Raw genomic sequence first — 18,309 nt, forward strand, 5'->3', positions numbered from 1 at the left:
TAAACAGCATGACCAAGGAGCCTTCACTGAAGAAGTGGCATTTCACCAAGACAGAGCAAAGCTGGGGACAGTTTTCAGAGGTGTAAGCAAAAGCCAGAAAATCTTCAAATATAGAGATTTTTTTGACCTTATTTAACCTCGTTTCTACTACAGGATGTTTCTCACGTACCAGTGTTTCTAGATTGATAGATGTTCAGGCTTGGAAAAGGATGTGGAGGTCGTCTTTTGTAGTCCTGTGTCACACTGAGTTCCTGAAACGCTAGAGAACTTCACCAATGTCAGGTAGAAAGGTGGCCATGATAACAACACACGCTTTCTGTCCTGGAGCTTGTTGTTCTGCAAGTCGTATTGAAAACGGGGTTCTTTCTAATGGCTCTATTTCAGATGGGCTCATGTTCCCGCTGTGAACTTCATTCAGTGAAGATGTTCAGTGAATTAAAGATCCCTAAGGCCTACTACTGTTATCACCCTTAACGATCTGGTTCGCTCTTTTCTTCCTTTTCTGGCCTTTCCATCTGGTCTGTCAGCTACCTGAGACACATAGTAGGAGGGTTACCTAAAGATGATAAAGAACATAATGTGGTCAGCAAAGAGAAAGTGGTGGATGAAGGAAATAGGCGGCCCTAGCCAGCCAGACATCCTCTGCAAGAATGCTCATGTGCTTGAAACCTACCAATAAAATACCTTCTTTATCTTGAGTCCTCTGTGACGTATGAAACATTTTATTATCTGTTAACTCTCATTTGATTTTTCATGAATTTCACATTATACACCCCAGTCTTCCTGGCCCCCCCTCCATAGTCATCCTCTGCCCTTGCAACTCCCCCAAAACAAAACAAAAACCCCAAAATAAACAAACAAAAACCATCTGGCAATGGAAGCTGCATTGTGCCCCACAGTGGACCCTTTTGCTCAAACAGCCTTCCTTGCGATTAGTCAGGCCAGCTGGAGGCCTCCGGCTTCTGCCACTCTACCAGTATTGGATCCTCACCATCAGAACTCCTCTCAGGCATCCTGCTGTTTCCCTGTCACATGGAGATCCTGCAGCTTTGGATCTGCAGGACCGGACCCCTTCACGACCTCCAGTAGTTCATAGGTGGGGGAGGTAGACGTTGGGATGGGTCAGCTCAAAGCCACAGGGCAGTTTTTACCTGCTGTGGATAGCAAATCTTTCCCCACTTTTAGGTCGAGGCTCTGCTTGCTTTGAGTTCATCGAGGTGTAAACCCCTGAATTCAGTTGCAGAAGCACAGTAATGATGGGATCTTTGTTTGGGGATGAGTTAGCTAGAAAGTGAAGTCATTCAGGGCTTTTTATTAAGAAAAGATCAAACTCTCAGGATGCTCTTTGTCTTTTAAAGTTCAGTTCTATATCAATGTTCCTGTCGGGGTTTGATAGGTATGGCCTCCATAGTCTCAGGTGTTTGAATGCTTGGCCCTTAGGGAGTGGCACTGTTAGGAGGTGTGGCCTTGTTAGAGTAGGTGTGGGCCTTCTTGGAGGAATTGTGTCACTGTGGGATCAGGCTTTGAGGTCTCCTATGCTGAAGCTACACCCAGTGTGGAATTCCAATCTCCTCCTTGCTGCGTGCAGATCAAAAGGTAGAACTCTCAGCTCCTTCTCCAGCACCATGTCTGCCTGCATGCTGGCATGCCTCCTGCCATGATGAAGAGTTGCCTTGGTCATGGTGTCTCTTCACAGCAATAAAAATCTAAGTAAGACAGTGCCTTTGACATCTATAATCTTTAAAAACTATGTAAGTAACTTTTTAATTGATTTCATCAGACAAAATTGTTTTCATTTCTCTTTTTTTTTTATTTTTTGAGACAGGATTTCTCTGTGTAGCCTTGGCTGTCCTGGACCTCCTTTGTAGACCAGGCTGGCCTGGAACTTACAGAGATCTGCCTGCCTCTGCCTTCCTGAGTTCTGGGATTACCAGCATATGCCGCTGCACTGGGCTTCATTTCTACTCAAAATACTTTCACTGTTTTTTTTGTTTTGTTTTGTTTTGTTTTTTAAAAATTTCCCAAATTGTTCAAGCCCTTTAGTTCTGTTTCTGTAGCAGACATTTCTTTCCTATTTTAGAACCATAGTACAAACTGAAGTTCCTAAGGGGTGTCGGTGCATCACATTTGTGCAGTGCCCACAGAGGCCAGAAAAGGGTGTTGGGCCTCCTGGGACTGAGGTTACAAATGGCTGTGAGCCACCGTGAAAGTGCTGGGAACTGATCTGGCATCCACCAGAAGGGCAGCGAGTGCCTTTGACCTTGGGACACTGTAGTCCCAGAAGCTTTGTTCTTATTTATTGACCTCTACAAAGTCAGCTTCTGGTAAACTGTCTGTGAGGTTGGTTAGAGTATTTGATAAATTTTCTTTGCTTGCTTTTTGTTTTGATCCAACAGTTCTAAATGACCTTTTCTACTTAGAAAATAAATGCAGTGGGATAGATGAGTAGTCTTCACTGATAAAAAAAAGAATTGCAACATTTCTTAGTCTGTGACACTTGGAATTGACGAGCAACCTTGACCACAAAGCATCAGACCAAATAGTGATGTATCTATACACAAGATGGATCATTTCTGAGTGAGCAGTGCGGTGGTCCCACGTGAAGCAAGTTGGGAGAGAGGCTTAGGGACTCACAGTCATTGCTGTTGGGTTTGTCTTTTGGCTTTCTTACTTTCATTCCTGTCTCTTCGTTACTCCACGTGGTTCATTAAGGAAGAAGCTCTGCGCACCTTGTCCACTTCTACAGTCCCCCAAACCTGGGCAATCAAATGTCTGTCTGGGTGACAGGCAGTTTTCATGTCCATTTAAAGGGTGCTGAATACTATGGACAGGAGAAAACATGTTTGAGGCAATACCTGGCAGAGGTAGAGGTGCTCCTCAGAGAAAAAAAGGTCATGGGCAAGTGTCCTTATGTCTGACTCACGTCAGTGTGCCTGTCACATCCCAGGTCTTAGAGTGTTATTTTTTTTAGAGTCCCAGTTGAAGAGGTTACATCCAATGTGACTAGTGTGCCATCACAGCTGCCATTTTTTGGCACAAATGAATTATCAGGTTGTGCTTTATAATGTACTGACCGATGGTGGTTTTGTTGTTATTGTTTTGAGACAGGTTCTTACTAGGTAGCCCTGGCTATCCTGCAACTCACTATGTAGACTAGGCTGGCCTCAAACTTACAAAGATCTGCTTGCTTCACAAGTGCTGGAATTAGAGGCATTTGCTACCATACTTCTTGTTATTTTCTTTCTTTGTTTCTTTTTCTTTTTCTTTTGTTTTTAAAGAAAGAGACTTGTTGTATAGTATGTACCAAATACACCAGTGTGTATTTGAACGTATGAGCCTCCTGCATCTCCCTCCTCGGCAGCAAGATTAAGGTTCTTGCATGCAATGATGGCCAGAGATTGCTTATTCTTTCTAATCTGGAGTCACTCTGCAAGGTTCTAAAGTTCTTCCACGTACTTTAGCATGTCTCACTTGTCCTAGGAACTCATTTATGTAACAGTAAAAATCATAGCGATTTTATTAATAACTGTTCAGTATTTAACTAGATGCCTCCAGTGTTCAGAGTACTATACATGGAACTACTTATCTTGAAAATCAATAAAAAAAATAAACTGAAACTATGTTTAAAAAAATAATAAGTACATTACAAAGATCTATTTTAAACAGATTAATAGATTGATTTTTCTATGTGAATTTATAACTATTTAGGAAATATAGAGGATAAAAAAGCCTAGTCATAATGCTAATCTGAAGTGAGGTAAATACTATAAAAGTCTACTAAATAAATATGAGAGAAGGCAAAAGATATCATAAAAGCATGACTTGGATCTAATTTCAATTTGGTGCAGTTATAATCAGAAGTCCTTAGGCACTCTTTTTTTAATTTCTTATTTATTACAATTTATTCACTTTCTATCCCAGCTGTAGACCTCTCCCTCTTCTCCTCCAAGTCCCACCCACCCTCCCTCTTCTCCTCCTATCTCCCTCTCCTAGTCCGCTGTTAGGGGAGGTCCTCTTTCCCTTCTATCTGACCCTAGCCTATCAGGTTTCATCAGGACTGGCTGTACCATCTTCCTCTGTGGCCTGGTAGGGCTGCCCCTCCCTCTACCCCCCACCCCACCTCCACACACACACACACACACACACACACACACACACACACACACCCCGCTAAGGGGGAAGTGATCAAAGAGCCAGCCACTGAGTCCATGTCAGAGGCAGCCCCTGCTCCCCTTATTAGGAAACCCACATGGAGACTGAGCTGCCATGGGCTACATCTGAGCAGGGGGTCTAGGATCTTTCTAGATGGTCCTTGGTTGGAGTACCGGTCTCTGTAAGACCCCTGGGCCCAGGGTTTTTGCCTCTGTTGGTCTCCTTGTGGAGCTCCTGTCCCCTCCAGGTCTTTCTATCTCCCCCTTCCTTCATAAGATTACCTGCACTCTGTCCAAAGTTTGGCTATGAGTCTCAGCATCTCCTTTGATACTCTGATGGGAAGAGTCTTTCAGAGACCCCCTGTGGAAGGCTCCTGTCCTGTTCCCTGTCTTCTACTTCCTATGTCTATCCTGTTTGCCCTTCTGAAGGAGGTTTCAGCCTCTTCCCTAGGGTCCTCCTTGTTGTTTAGTTTCTTTAGGGCTATAAATTGTAATATGTTTATCCTATATTATATGTCTAATATCCACTTAAAAGTAAGTATATACCATATGTGTTTTTCTGCTTCTGGGTTACCTCACTCAGGATGATCTTTTCTAGTTCCCACCATTTGCCTGCAAATTTCATGATTTCCTAGTTTTTAATTGCTGAGTAGTATTCCATTGTGTAAATGTACCACAATTTCTGAAGGAAACTACGTCAAAGGGATTCCAATGTTTTTAAGGAAGAAAAAATATTCCAGGATTATCTCCAAGAGTTCTGAAACAGAGCAATTAGGCAATACTAGCACCATTAAAAGTTAAAGAGAATTGTGATACTTAAGTTAGTACTTGCCAGCTCACAACGGTAAGTCACAAGGGTAAATGGTATCTCTCAGCTCACTCAAATATATGCACATATCTACTATCTCATAAATCAGTGGCAAAACACAAATTACATAGCACTAGTGTCACATAATTACTGGCCATTTTCATCAATTAGACTCTTGTCAGATGATTCACATGAAGTTCTATAAAAACCAAATATGAAGGTGACAAAAAGAAAAAAAAGAAACATGCTAGTGACAAACAGTATGGTATTCTTCACTTAGATCTACAAGAAAGCTTCTCCAAGCACTCTGAACCCAACAAAATACAAGTCAAGGCAAAAATGTGCCTGCGTGCAAACCTAACGATTTTACCGTGAAGGAAACATAAAGAGGTGCAAATAAACAGTAGCTACCTGATGAAGAATATGTTGATCACATGTAGAGTAATCCTGCTAGAATCAAAGTTTCAAGAACTATCTTGGAATACATCATTGTGAACCCCTGATGTGGCTGGAAGCCGGTTGGCCCAAGGCTTTCTAGTGGCCTTGTTGAAAGGATAAAAGGAACATTACAACATTAAGGTATTTGTCTAGTAGCGAACGTGGCAATGTTCTGGCAAGGTCCTGAAGCCAGGGTCTTGAAGGAGTCAAGGCTGTGGTTTCCGGTGATGAACTCTTTGAGGTATTCTGTGTTCTCTTTGTCAACATTGTCTGGCTCTGCTCCCTGTTGACCTTGGCCACTTTCCCCTCAAATAGTATGTAAGCATTTGTATCCATAAGAAACATATTGGCAGCACAGCAGTGGTGGTGCACACCTTTAATCCCAGCTCTTGGGATACAGTGGTGGGCAGATCTCTGACTTCAAGGCCAGCCTGGTCTACAGAGTGAATTCAAGGTCAGCCAGGGCTACACACACAAACACACACACACACAGACACACACACACCTACACACACCAAAAACAACAACAACAAAACCTGTCTCAACCCTCCCATCCCCAAAATGTACTTGGCATAAATCATTAGCTTGGGTAGGACCTCCTCATTGTTTGGGACCGTTATTCCTGTGGGTTCTGGTTGGATGTCACTATCTCTGTGTACTCACTCTTTTGAGCACAAGGAATCAGTTTTATAAGCCTATCTGTTTTATTAGCAGCTTCAACCAACCTCAAGTGGCTCCGTCAAGTTTCTACCAAACTTCATGAAGAGGTGCCATTGGTACCCATACTCACCCCATGGACGATCAGCAATATGCAAGCCAAGACCAATGCAGGTGTGAATTAGGTAGTAACCACACCACCTCCTCCTTACATTCGGGGTGGGTTTAAGGTAGTATATAGCTCAAAGCCAAACTATTCCTTGTTGAGTAGGAATACTCAGGCTACTGGGCAGCACCCAGTCTGAAGGCACCAAAAGCCAGTTTTGTCACCCTTCCCCAACTCCCTTCATCACTTGCAGCTTCTGAGAGGAACACAAGTCAGTGAGCACTGAGGGAAAGAGACTCTGACAGCCACTTAACAGTTTTGGTCTCTTATTTGATTTTACTTACACTCAGTTTTAGAGTCGGTGACTCCTGGGACATCATGCTGGAGAAGACTTCAGTCTTCCTCTGTATTCAGGAAAACTAAGCCATCGTGACTATAGGTGAGTTGCTTTTTTGTTACCCTTTAAGTGGGTAAGAGTGGGGCAAAGTCAAATATTACCTCTAGGTGTTAAGAGGAATCAAATCCTTGGTGAGATGCATAACTCTTTTTTGTTTTGTTTTGTTTTACTTCTTTGTGTGTGTTCGTGTGTACAGGGTGCTTGTGGAAGCCAGAGGACCCCACTGATGTCACTTCCCAGGAGCTGACCACCTTGTTTTCTGACAGTTTCTCGTTACTTGGGGCTCACTGAGTAGGCAAGTCTGCCTCTCTCCTCTCCCTCCCGCCACCACCCAGTAGTGAGATCACAAGCACATTCCCTCATACCCTGCCTCTTTATGTGGGAGCTGGGGACTGAACTCAAGTTTTTCTTATTCTTGTTGGGCAAACACATTACCAACCAAACTGTATCCCCTCAGCCCCTATTGTGATACTTCTTATGGCATATTAATGTAGTAACCAGTGGGTTTCACTGTAGAATTATATATATATAATATTGGAAATATATAAAAGCATGATATATAAGTATATAATATATTATATATAATATTCTATATAAAATATATACAAATATATTAATATACTGTAATTATATATCCTTATTGTTCACATATATAAAATATAACATCTATTTTATCTTATATTTATAGTATATAATATATATTTATATCATATTTTATATTAATTGTAAATATACCATATATTTAGATATAATATTAATTATAATTTTAATATTGTGTATAAATATTTTTATAAAATATGTATTATATGTTGTGTATTATATAAAATATTAAGTATATATTATATCAGTTATGAATATGTATATGTATATGTATATGTATATGTATATGTATATGTATTGTTCACACTGACTCTCACCTTCACCCTTTCCCAACCACCATTCCCTTTCCTTTTCTTCCTCCCCTCCCTGTCACTAATAATCCTCTTTCTCCTGTTAGATCATGTTTTGTTTTGTTTTTTTGTCTTCTCTAAAGTTTCCACATCTTATAGCTGCTACCGAACACCAGCATTAATCTCTCTCTGCTTCTTGATTTTGGATGCCGTGTGACCCTTGTTGCCATGCCTTCCTGCCTCAATGGATTGGATTCACTATGAATCAAAATAAACTACTTCCTTTGGTGGATTTTGCCAGGCTTTTTTTCTTTTTTTCACAGCAATGAGAAAAGTAACTAAGGTATGTGTTGAACTCATTTCCTCTGGCTATGTTCTAGGAATAATGTAGTTGGATCAGATAGTAATTGTATTTTATAAAGATTTATTTTATTTCATGTGTATGAGTGTCTGCCTGTCTGTATGTGCACACATGCATGCCTGCTGTCCTTGGAGATCATAAGAGGAGGTCATATCCCCTGGAATTGGAGTTGTGGATGGTTATGAGCCATCAGGTGGGAGCTGGGAACTGAATCAAGATCCTCTGCAACAGCAACAAGTGTTGTTAACCACTGAGCCATCTCTCCAGCCCTAGTAATTGTATATAATATTTTCATGAATCTATATACTGTTGTCCATGGTGGTTACATTTATACAGTGTATAAAGGTTGTTTGCTTTCCGTATTTTTGACAGCATCTATTATTCTTGTTTCTTCTTATTAAAAATGATAGTCATTTGAACTTGGGTGAGGTGGAGTCTCAGCATGTTTTCACTTATACTTTCATGATGGATTGAGGATGGTAATTGTTTTTCATCTATTCATTAGCCATTTTATGTTTTACTCATATGAGTTTTTGGTTGAGATACAGAGTAATGGGCTTCACTGTGATATCTCATATGTATATCATTATACTTTGAACATGTTCTTTCTTTTAGCACACAAAGAGCCACCCCTTCAGCATTCATACATCTGCAGATGGGAGAAAGGATCCTATGTATATTTTGTCTTTTTAATCCATTACCTTACCTTGTTGTAATTTCTCTTTCTTTTTAAATCCCTCCTTCTCTCTCATTGCCCCTGCATTATCTCCCCGAATTTCAGAATTTGAGAGAAAATATGCTGTATTTGTTCTTCTGAGTCTAGCTTAGTTTTTTTTTTCATGGTCTCCACATTCTTCCATTTTCCAGAAAATGAGATCATACCATTCTTCTCTTTAATTAATTAATGTATATTTTTAAAATTTCATACACGAGTACTGTATGTCATTTCCTTTAACTTCCTGTCCTCCAAGTCCTCCCATAACCACTTTTCATGACTTCTTCATCCTTAATTATTATTACATATATATGTATACACACATATTTATAAATAAATAAATAAATCCATTCTTTGGGTTTATGTTTGTGTGTGTGCTTGGGGCTGACAGCCTGAGGTTGGCTAACCTATTGGGTGTTTACCCCTTGAGAAGATTGAGTCTCCCTCTCTCAGTTCCCATTGACTGCCTGTAGCTCTGCATCTAGGAGCAGGGTCACATGAGTTTTTCCCATCCATGTTGGTATGTCAACTGGTGTTGTCATTGTGCAGATTTTGTTTAGGAGACCGTAGGTTGAGATTCCATGGATGTACCTGTCATATTTAGAAGATACACTCTCAAAGAAGATTTCCTGGTCCTCTGGCTCTCACAATCTTTCTTCCCTTGTCCATGATGTTCCCTGAGCTTATGGTGTAAGGGTTGTGTTGCAAATTTATCACATGGAGTTGCACAGCCCCAGTTAGTTGTTTTCTGCATTCTGACCAGATATAGAGGCTAACTCTCGTTGTTTTTGAAGGTTGTATGCATGCAGTCAAGAGAGAAAAGCAATCAACAGCCCCCTCCAGCTGTAAAACCTATAAATCACAATAAGGACAAGTGTGGCAAGGCGTTCCCAAATACACTGGAGGTGGGGGCCTGGAGTCTTGTCACATTTTTTGTTTTGAGAAATGTCTATTTGGATTATTTGTCAATTTTGAAATTGGATTATTTTGGTTTGGTGTTGCTTTTTCGTGACCTATATAATCTGGATTGGTAACCATTTGTCAAATAGAAAAGATTTTGCAGGCCAGGAGTGGTGGAATACACCTTTAATCACAGCACTGGGAGGCAGAGGCAGGTGGATCTCTGAGTTCGAGGCCAGCCTGGTCTACAGAGTACAGCACAGCCAAGGTTATACAAAGAAACCCTGTTTGCCTACCACAGAGGGCCTCTGAAAGAATTTGCCCAGCAGGGTATCAAAGCAGATGGTGAGACTCAAAGCCAAACTTCGGGCAGAGTGCAGGGAATCTTATGTAAGAAGGGGAAGATAGAAAGACCTGGAGGGGACAGGAACTCCACAACTCCAAAAGAGCAAAAAAAATCTGGGTCTAGGAAGTCCTGCAGAGACCAATACTCCAACCAAGAACCATGTATGGAGAGGATGTAGATCCCCTGCTTAGATGCAGACCATAGGCAGCTCAGTCTCCAAGTGGGTATCCTAGTAAGGGGAACAGGGGCTGTCTCTGACATGGACTCAGTGGCTGGCTTTTTGATCACTTCCCCTGGAGAGGAGGCAGCCTTGCCAGGCCACAGAGGAAGAGGATGCAACCAGTTCTGATGAGACCTGATAGGCTAGGGTCAGAGGGAAGGGGAGGAGGACTTCCCCTATCAGTGGACTAGGGGAGGGACATAGGGGGTGATGAGGGAGGGGGGTGATGAGGTAGGGGGAGTGGGGCCAGGAAGAGATGAGGGGGCTACAAATGGGATACAAAGTGAATAAATTGTAATAAATAATAAATTAATAAAAAAAGATTTTGTCCCACTTAATAGGTTGTTTCTTCATTGGGCTATTTCTTTTGATGTGCAAAACTTTTTAATTAGATGTATTAGTATTTGGTTAATTTATGGTTATTTTCTGAGCAACTGGCATCACATCCTGGAAGTTGTTGTCTGTGCCAACATGTTAAAGCACTTCCCCTCTGCTTTCTTCAAGTACTTTCAAAGTTTGGGGTGTTTATTACATTAAATAGTGTTTTATCTACTGGGAATTGATTTTGATTTGTGAGAGATAGAAGTCTAGTTTCAGTCTTTCACATGTAAATATTCAGTTTTCACACATCCATTTGCTGAAGAGCTTCCCTTCTCTAATGTATGCTTTGCACACTTTGCTTAAGAATCAGTGGGCTGAAGATGCATGGATTTATTCCTGAGACCTTTTTTTCTGCTCCAATGGTCTTTGTGTTTGTTTTTATGCTATCATCAGGTTGTTTTTGTTACTGTGGTCTATAACGCCTTGTAATCAGATATTGAATACTTCCAGCTTTGTTCTTTTTGTTCAAGATCATTATGGTTATTTCATGTCTTTTGTGTTTACATATGAGTTTTAAATATGTTGAATATTTTGTATTTATTGGCCATTTGGACTTCTTTTGGTAACTCTTTATTTCCTATGCCAATTTTTGACTGATTTGTGTGTGTGTGTAATTTTGTGTTCTTTATAAATTCTAATATAATATCGTTCCTAATAGATATTAGTCCTCTGCCATATGCCTACCGGGAAAAGACTATTTTCTTATCCTGTAAAATAAGTTTTTACATTGTTGAGTGTTTCTTTTACTGTGAAGAAACTTTTTAATTGCATGCAATCCCAATTATCAATTCTTACGATAATTATCTGTACTGCTAGAGTCCACTTCAGTATGTCCTGACTTACGCTTATATCCTTTGGTGTTTTATGTTTACTTTCCTTTAGCAATTTCAAAGTCTCAGGTCTTATGTTCAAACCTTTGATGTGTTTTATTATTTTGGTACAGAGAACCAATGAAAGATGCACTGTCATTATGCCTGTGGAAATCAAGTACTCCAGGAACCACTTACTGGAAAGATGTTGCCAACTTGTGGTTTTTGACACCTATGTGAAAAGTCACATAGGGTACCTAAATGAGTTTATTTCTGGGTATTCTATTGTATTCCATTGATTTACATGCCCCAGTTTGTATCAACACATACTGTTTGGTTAGCATTGTCCTATAGCATAATTTGAAATAAGGAATTATGAAACCTCCAGCATTGTAATTTTTGCTCCAGACTGTTCTGGCTGTTTGGGATCTCTGGGCTTCCATATGAGTTTTATAATTCCATGAAGAATTTCACTGAATTTAAGATTTGGATCACATTGAATCTGTGTGTCACTTTTGGTAAGACAGCCATCTTCACCAGATGAATTCTGATGATCTGTGTGTGGGGGACGTCTTTCCTCTTCTAGTATTTTCTTCAAGGTCTTTCTTCAGTGTTTCAGTTTTCATTATAGAGGTCTTTCATTTCCTTATTTTATTTATTTTGTTATTTCGAGACTATTGTGAATGAACTGTTTCCCTGATTTTTCGTAGCATGTTCCTTACTGGTGTATAGAAAAACTATTGATCAGCTGAGCGTGGTGGTGCACACCTGAAATCCCAGCACTCAGGGAGGCAAGGGCAGAGGCAGAAGCAGGCAGAGCTTTGTAAGTTTGAGGCCAGCCTGGTCTACAAAGTGATTCCAGCACAGCCAAGAGTACACAGAGAAATCCTGTCTCAAAACAAAAAACAAACAAAGAAAGCAAAGCAAAGCTGTTGATCTACTAAAAGTACTTATCATATCTAAGCATTTTCAGTTAGAGTCCTTAGGATCTTTTATTTATAAGATCCTCTTATTTGCAATTAGGAATATTTTCTTTCTTCCTTTTTAAAATATTTTATTAGCCATATATTAAATATACACAATAATGAGTTTCACTATGGTGTTTCCATACATGTACATAACATCCTTCAATCATATTTAGCCAGGTACCCTCTTTTGCCCCATTGTCACTCCTGTTAATACCCTTTATCTGCCTGGCTAGTCCTCCTGTAATTTTTTTGTTTTTGTTTGTTTGGGTGTGAGTGTGTGTGTGAGAGAGAGACTTAATAAGTTGTCTTCAGAAACACAGGTGAGGGTCTGCTTATAGGTAGATGGGCACCTTACCAGTGTCTACACCAGTGGAAAAATATCTTTCTCTTTCCAATCAACCTTTAAGTGAGTAGAAACCCTTGGAGTGAAATGAAGCCCTTTCCCTTTGATGCCAGAGTGTTGACAGGTCCAGTCTTGTACAGATCCTACTCAAAAAATCATAGTTATAGGTTCAGGAGTGTAGCAGCCATGCTATGCCTGTAAGTCAGGACTGTACGCCTCTTCCCACTCCTTCCTCAGGCTCTGATATTTTTTCTGCTCCTTCAAGCTTTGGAAGGAGTGACACAAATATCTCACTTATGGCTGGACATTTAACAGTCACCTTATTCTCAGGACTTTAGTTAGTTAGGAGTCTGCAGTCACCACTGACCACCTCAAAAAGAAACTTCTCTGGACAAAGCTGATGGAAGCACTATTTGATGGGTTTTATGGGCACCTCTTCTACCTTTCTTATTTTATCTCTTCAATTTCTAGTAACTGTGTGTGTGTGTGTGTGTGTGTGTGTAACGTAAATACATACTAATACATATATGAGTGCACACGTGTGTATACTTGTCTACACAGGAGAATGTAAGGGTCAGACTCACTCTGATATCAAGATGTCCTCACTTGCTTTTCCCTCTTATTTTTGAGACAAATTCTCTCACTGAGCCTGGAGCTCAACTCCCTATTTTGGCTAGGCTGGTTTGCCACTGAGACCACAGGACCTGCCTGTTACTGCCTCTAGCACCGGCATGACAAATGCATACCACCCTACTTTGCTGCTTACATAGGTGCTAGGGGTCTGAACTGAGGTGCCCTGTGTATCAGGCGCTTTACCCATAGAGTGACCACCTCATAATAGACTAATTTTTACAAGCTAAAATTATGTACAATATTCCAGTTGGTAGAATATATAATTTCATAGGAATTTTGAGCAAGATAACTCAAAAGAATATGAATATTCAGTTTCACTATATATATACTTTATACAAACATTTCAGTAATTTTTGACACACACATAATTTGTTTGGCAAGGAAATCAGTTATAGTTACAAATGAGAAAGTATAAATAAAAGTATATATTATCAAACATTTAATTCTTTTATGAATTTTATAGTGTAATTTAAACTATTACTCTCCATTTGATGGTGTATCTATTTCTCTTCCTTTAAGTACAAAGTCTCTGAAGGCCCTAAACTGGACTAAATGCTTTCCATTGTGACAGGAAATAGATAACTGGCTATTAAAAAAAAGTGTTTTTATTTTGATTAAATGCCATATATTAATACAAATATTAAAAATATTTAGCATTTTACATGGTCACAGTTCATGAGTGCTTTGCTCCCGACTGCACACTGACCATTGTGAAATAGATGCCTTTCTGCGCCAGCAGCTGCTGGTGGGTGCCATGCTCCTTGACCTTGCCGTTCTGAATCACCACGATCAGGTCTGCGTTCTGGATGGTGGACAGGCGGTGCGCGATCACGATGCAGGTGCGGCCTTCCCTGGCTTTGTCCAGGGCTTCCTGGACAACCTGTTCCACAATCACACAACAGAATTAATGACGAAAACAGTCCTCTCCCTCCATAACAAGCCTGAGGATTTTTACACTCCATCCTTCAGCAGTAGTGATGGTGAAATAAAGCAGAGATTAGAAACCAAGGTATTTGTCACAGCAGAGAAGTCAACCTCGGTTTGGATGAGTTCTTGACAAGGATAATCTAATATTGAGGTAAGGGCAGTAAATAGAGTCCATCCCCCTTTAAAAACAGTCCTGTGCCTTGCCACACAACATCCCTAAGGGCAGGCCTCAGCTCCACAGCACATTCAGGAAGCTGGAGCAGCCAAAGACATCTTAGCAGGTAGGAACCTTCTCTTGACCATCTGCCTTTCAGAGAGCTGAACTGTCAGCCTTTCTCGAGCTGGAAGGTGGCAGCAGCAGCACCTGTCTTAGGGCACTGCCAGACTCCAGCCTTGTCTCACCCTCCGCTCTCCATGGGATGCTCCAGAGATGTAGCTGGCAGAAGCAGACTGCTGCCAGCATGCAGCCTGTAGGCAGAGCACCGTGTCCCACAAGGGGCCATGACTAACCTGTCTCTTATCATTCAAGGCCTCCTAAGTCCCAGCTGCAGACACGGTTAAACTCTACAGGGTGTCAACATCAGCAACCATCAGCTAGCTGGAGCAGTGTTCTCTACTAAGGCAGAGAAAGAACCCAACTTAGAACCCAACTTCAATCCTTACCTTTTCGCTTTCTGTATCCAGAGCTGACGTTGCTTCATCCAGAAGTAAAATATGAGGCTGCCTGACAAGGGCACGTGCGATGGCGATTCGCTGCTTCTGCCCACCTGACAGCTGAGTCCCTTTGTCTCCTACTCTAGTGTTGTATTTCTGTGAACAGCATTTGGTTGTTATGAAAATAGAGCAGAAGGCAAAGTGCAAACAGTTTGATCACAGAATATATAATTTTCTAACAAACATAATCATAAAACATGGGTTTGATAGTCAAAATCCAAGTATAAAAATCAGTTCTGTGACTCACTATATATAATAATGTTATATATAATAACTAGAAATTTTAGGTCTACTAGTTAAAACGGGTTCCTAGGAGAAAAAAAGTCCTAAAATGGTAGATTTAATGTCCCTGTTACTTTTATGTGTTTTTACATTTTATGAGAGGGAGGAGGGGTCACAGGACAATGTGTAATGGTTAGATCTTCCTGAGGGGATCAATCTGAGCCATCTTGCTAACCCTCTCTTTCTTTTAATAGGGTCTCACACTTACTTCATAGACCAGGCTGGCCTTGAACCCCTCAACCCCCATCTCAGTCTTACAAGCGGTGAGGTGAAAGATGTGTGCTATTATGCCTGACGTCCTCTTTCTGAAAAATAGATACCTTAAAACCATATTCTTTATTGTGAGTTGACCATAATTGATAAGTGTAGGAATACTGTAGTATTAACTTTCATTCCCTGGATTCATTACATTTAAGACAACATTGGCAGGAAATTGAAATAGCTGTGCATTATTATCAAAGTTTGTCTCATTCATAACCCTGTATTCTAAAGTTAAAAAAAAGAAGAAATTCTTAGGTGTTAGCATTTGGGTCTTCATTTTTATGAACTATCACCAACAATTAAATTATTTTAATAGATAATAAGAAACTGTATTTTATTATTTAACTTTGAAAAGTCAAGTAGTATTATTTTTGTTGGTCTCCTTGTGGCACTCCGTCCCCTCCATGTCCCTCTAATTGCACCCCTCTCTTCCTCTATAAGACTCCCTGCACTCTGCCCGAAGTTTGGCCCTGAGTCTCAGCATCTGCTTCAATCCCCTGTTGGGTGAATCCTTTCAGAGGAACCTCTATAGTAGACTTCCATCCTGTTTCCTCTCTTCCACCACTTCTGGTGTCTATCCTGTTTGCCATTCTGAATGAGATTTAAGCATCTTCCCTAGGGTCCTACTTAGTGTTTAGTTTCTTTAGGTCTACAGATATTATACGGCTAATATCCACTTATTAGTGAATGTATGCTATGCCTGTCTTTCTGTTTCTGAACTCAGGGGTTCTGTAGAGACTGATGCACTAATGGAGGACCATGCATGGAGAGGACCTAAACGCCCTGCTCAGATGTTGCCTGCTCAGTCTCCATGTGGATCTCTGAGTGAGAGGATCAGGGGCTGCCTCTATCATGAACTCAGTTGACTGCTCTCTGATCACTCGCCCCTGATGATGCAGCCTTGCCAGGCCCTAGAGGAAGAGGATCCAAGCAATCCTGATGAGACTTAACAAGCTATGGGCAGATGGCAATAGTAGAGAAATCCCCCTTTCAGTGGACTAGGGGAAGGGGATGAGGGGAAGAAGGAAGGAAGGTGGGCCTGGGGGAGTTGAGGGAGGGGGGTTCAATTGGGATATACAATGAATAAATTGTGAAGAAAAAAAATTTTAAATATATTTAAAAAGTTAGAATGATAATAAAAAAACAAAACAAACAAACAAAAAAATGCTGTGTCTCTCTCAGAGTCCAGGTGTTCTGCTCAATGTGAGTGCAGCCTGGCCAGACCCACAGGGACTCCCAGTGATCCTTGTGGGGCACTTCCTGTAATAATGAACATAACTAGTGATAATGGGAGAGTGTGTATTATTTATGTAAGACACATTTTAAAAAATAAGACCTAAGGAGGTACACAAGAAGGTGAGAGGTTCAATTTATCTAACTTACAAGAACTCCAAAAAGTCTATAGGACAACAGCTCAGGGGAGATTTTGATAGTCAACTGTTTTAGAATGTATACAATTTACCCTTGTTCATTCAAATGCTGATTTTTCTACCCCACTATCTGGTTTCAATCTGGACATTGCATTGTGATGTTTATTCTAAGCATCACCTGTGTCAAATTTGTGTAAACATGCCACCATTTGTTCTCTGTATTTCCAATAAAACAGCCAGCCAATGCTGTGCAATGGAGAGAATTGGGTGAGACATCCATGTCTGAAGGGAAGGAGAAGGAAGTGAGTAGGAGGAGTCGGAGAGAAGAGTTCAGCAGGAGAGAACCTGGAACCATGAGAAGGGATGAAGTAAGTATAATCTTGGAAATTCTAAATAGGAGGAAGCTATGTGGGCTTGGAGGTTTAGGATGGAGTAATCATTGCCTAGCATTGTGCTCTAGATGAACTAAATACATCCTAGTCTCTGTGTGGTGATTTGGTTTAGGAATAACCACTGACTAACTAAAAGAAAAATCAATATTAAACTTTAACCTTCAACAACAGTCAACTTTAAGATTATAGCTTTGTACCTTACAATGGATGACACAGCAATTGTAGATCATACAGTACCATAGCCATGGCAGTCACTTGGCTCTGTTTACAGTGCCTTCTCTCTGGCATGGGTGAAGGTCTCTTGTCCAGCCTGATTCCATAGTGATATTTGGATCTTTGAGGGGATCTACAAAATAACCATGCTGGTTCCCTCTGCAGCAACAGGGAAGCCACAGTGGAGACTATATGCTGCCTAGTTAGTTTTTGCCTGGGAAAAAAATGCTCAGATGTATCTCCAGGCCTGAAGCAGGTAGATCCTCAAGCTTACAAACTAAACGGCTGTTCCAGTCCTCCAAGTTCCTGTCTTCTTATACTTGAATGTGTCTGATATCCTGCTCTTTCCTCACAATGACAGGTAAAGAATTAGGTAAACACAAGCCTTAAGTGGGATAAGAAGTATGGACAGATGCTTCTATGGTAATAAAATGTATTTTGGTTGCTAATTTCTCTTTACCTTTTGAACAAGCAGACTTTTAAGTTTCTGATGACAGGCCTAGGGGTATTTGAACATATTTGCCCTGGGTTTCATGCCCAGAATGGGGATGGGAAGCATCAAAGAATAAGTTAAGGGGGTTGCTAACTACTGGGCCCAAGGTACATACGTCAGGCAGTGAATCAATGAACTGGTGGATGTTGGCCTCCTTGGCCGCCTTTACAATCTCATCCTGAGACACGACCCGGCTGTTGTCTCCATAGGCGATGTTCTCGGCGATGCTGCAGTCAAACAGGATGGGCTCTTGGGACACAATGCCCAGGTGTGCTCGGAGCCACTGGACATTGAGTTGGTTTATTTCTTTGCCATCTAGAAACTAGGAGCAAGGGATCATCGATCAACTTCAGGGCCAGCACAATTCAGATTTGGCAAAATTACTAAAACTCTTGGGTTATGATGAGATTAAAGAAAAGGCTTTCTGGTTAATCTCTTAGTTGATATATAAAATAATGAGTTAATCACTGTATTCTCATATGTATATCAATGCACTTTACTTTGGTTTGTCTCTCAGTGCCTCTCTAACTGTTA

At 40.7% G+C, this 18,309-nt stretch overlaps 1 protein-coding gene and 1 long non-coding RNA gene across 9 annotated transcripts in view; one reads left to right on the top strand and one right to left on the bottom strand.

Annotated features, from left to right (window-relative positions):
• Positions 1-18,309, top strand: part of LOC110564860 (uncharacterized) — a 44,103-nt gene that overhangs the window by 9,795 nt on the left and 15,999 nt on the right. For 5 of the 8 annotated variants that reach the window (XR_009588179.1, XR_009588175.1, XR_009588176.1 and 2 more), the window contains exons 2-6: positions 6,109-6,228; positions 6,511-6,599; positions 6,754-7,790; positions 16,032-16,340; positions 16,914-17,045. This is a non-coding gene — a long non-coding RNA (uncharacterized LOC110564860). Of the gene's footprint in view, positions 1-6,108; positions 6,229-6,510; positions 6,600-6,753; positions 7,791-8,423; positions 8,874-16,031; positions 16,341-16,913; positions 17,732-18,309 lie in introns of those variants that run through there. The other 3 variants (XR_009588174.1, XR_002477354.2, XR_002477353.2) reach the window with 3 other exon arrangements.
• The window catches only part of LOC110564858 (ATP-dependent translocase ABCB1), a 163,061-nt gene continuing 156,959 nt past the window's right edge, over positions 12,208-18,309 (bottom strand). Inside the window, exons 27-29 of the mRNA XM_060373880.1 lie at positions 17,891-18,097; positions 14,714-14,860; positions 12,208-14,003 (exon numbers count right to left, since the gene is read on the bottom strand). Coding sequence (XP_060229863.1) covers positions 13,797-14,003; positions 14,714-14,860; positions 17,891-18,097 — 561 coding nt within the window. The 3' untranslated portion in view covers positions 12,208-13,796. The remainder of the gene's footprint in view (positions 14,004-14,713; positions 14,861-17,890; positions 18,098-18,309) is intronic.

This window comes from Meriones unguiculatus, chromosome 21 (genome assembly GCF_030254825.1).
Source record: "Meriones unguiculatus strain TT.TT164.6M chromosome 21, Bangor_MerUng_6.1, whole genome shotgun sequence".
In the NCBI taxonomy this organism is placed as follows: domain Eukaryota; kingdom Metazoa; phylum Chordata; class Mammalia; order Rodentia; family Muridae; genus Meriones; species Meriones unguiculatus.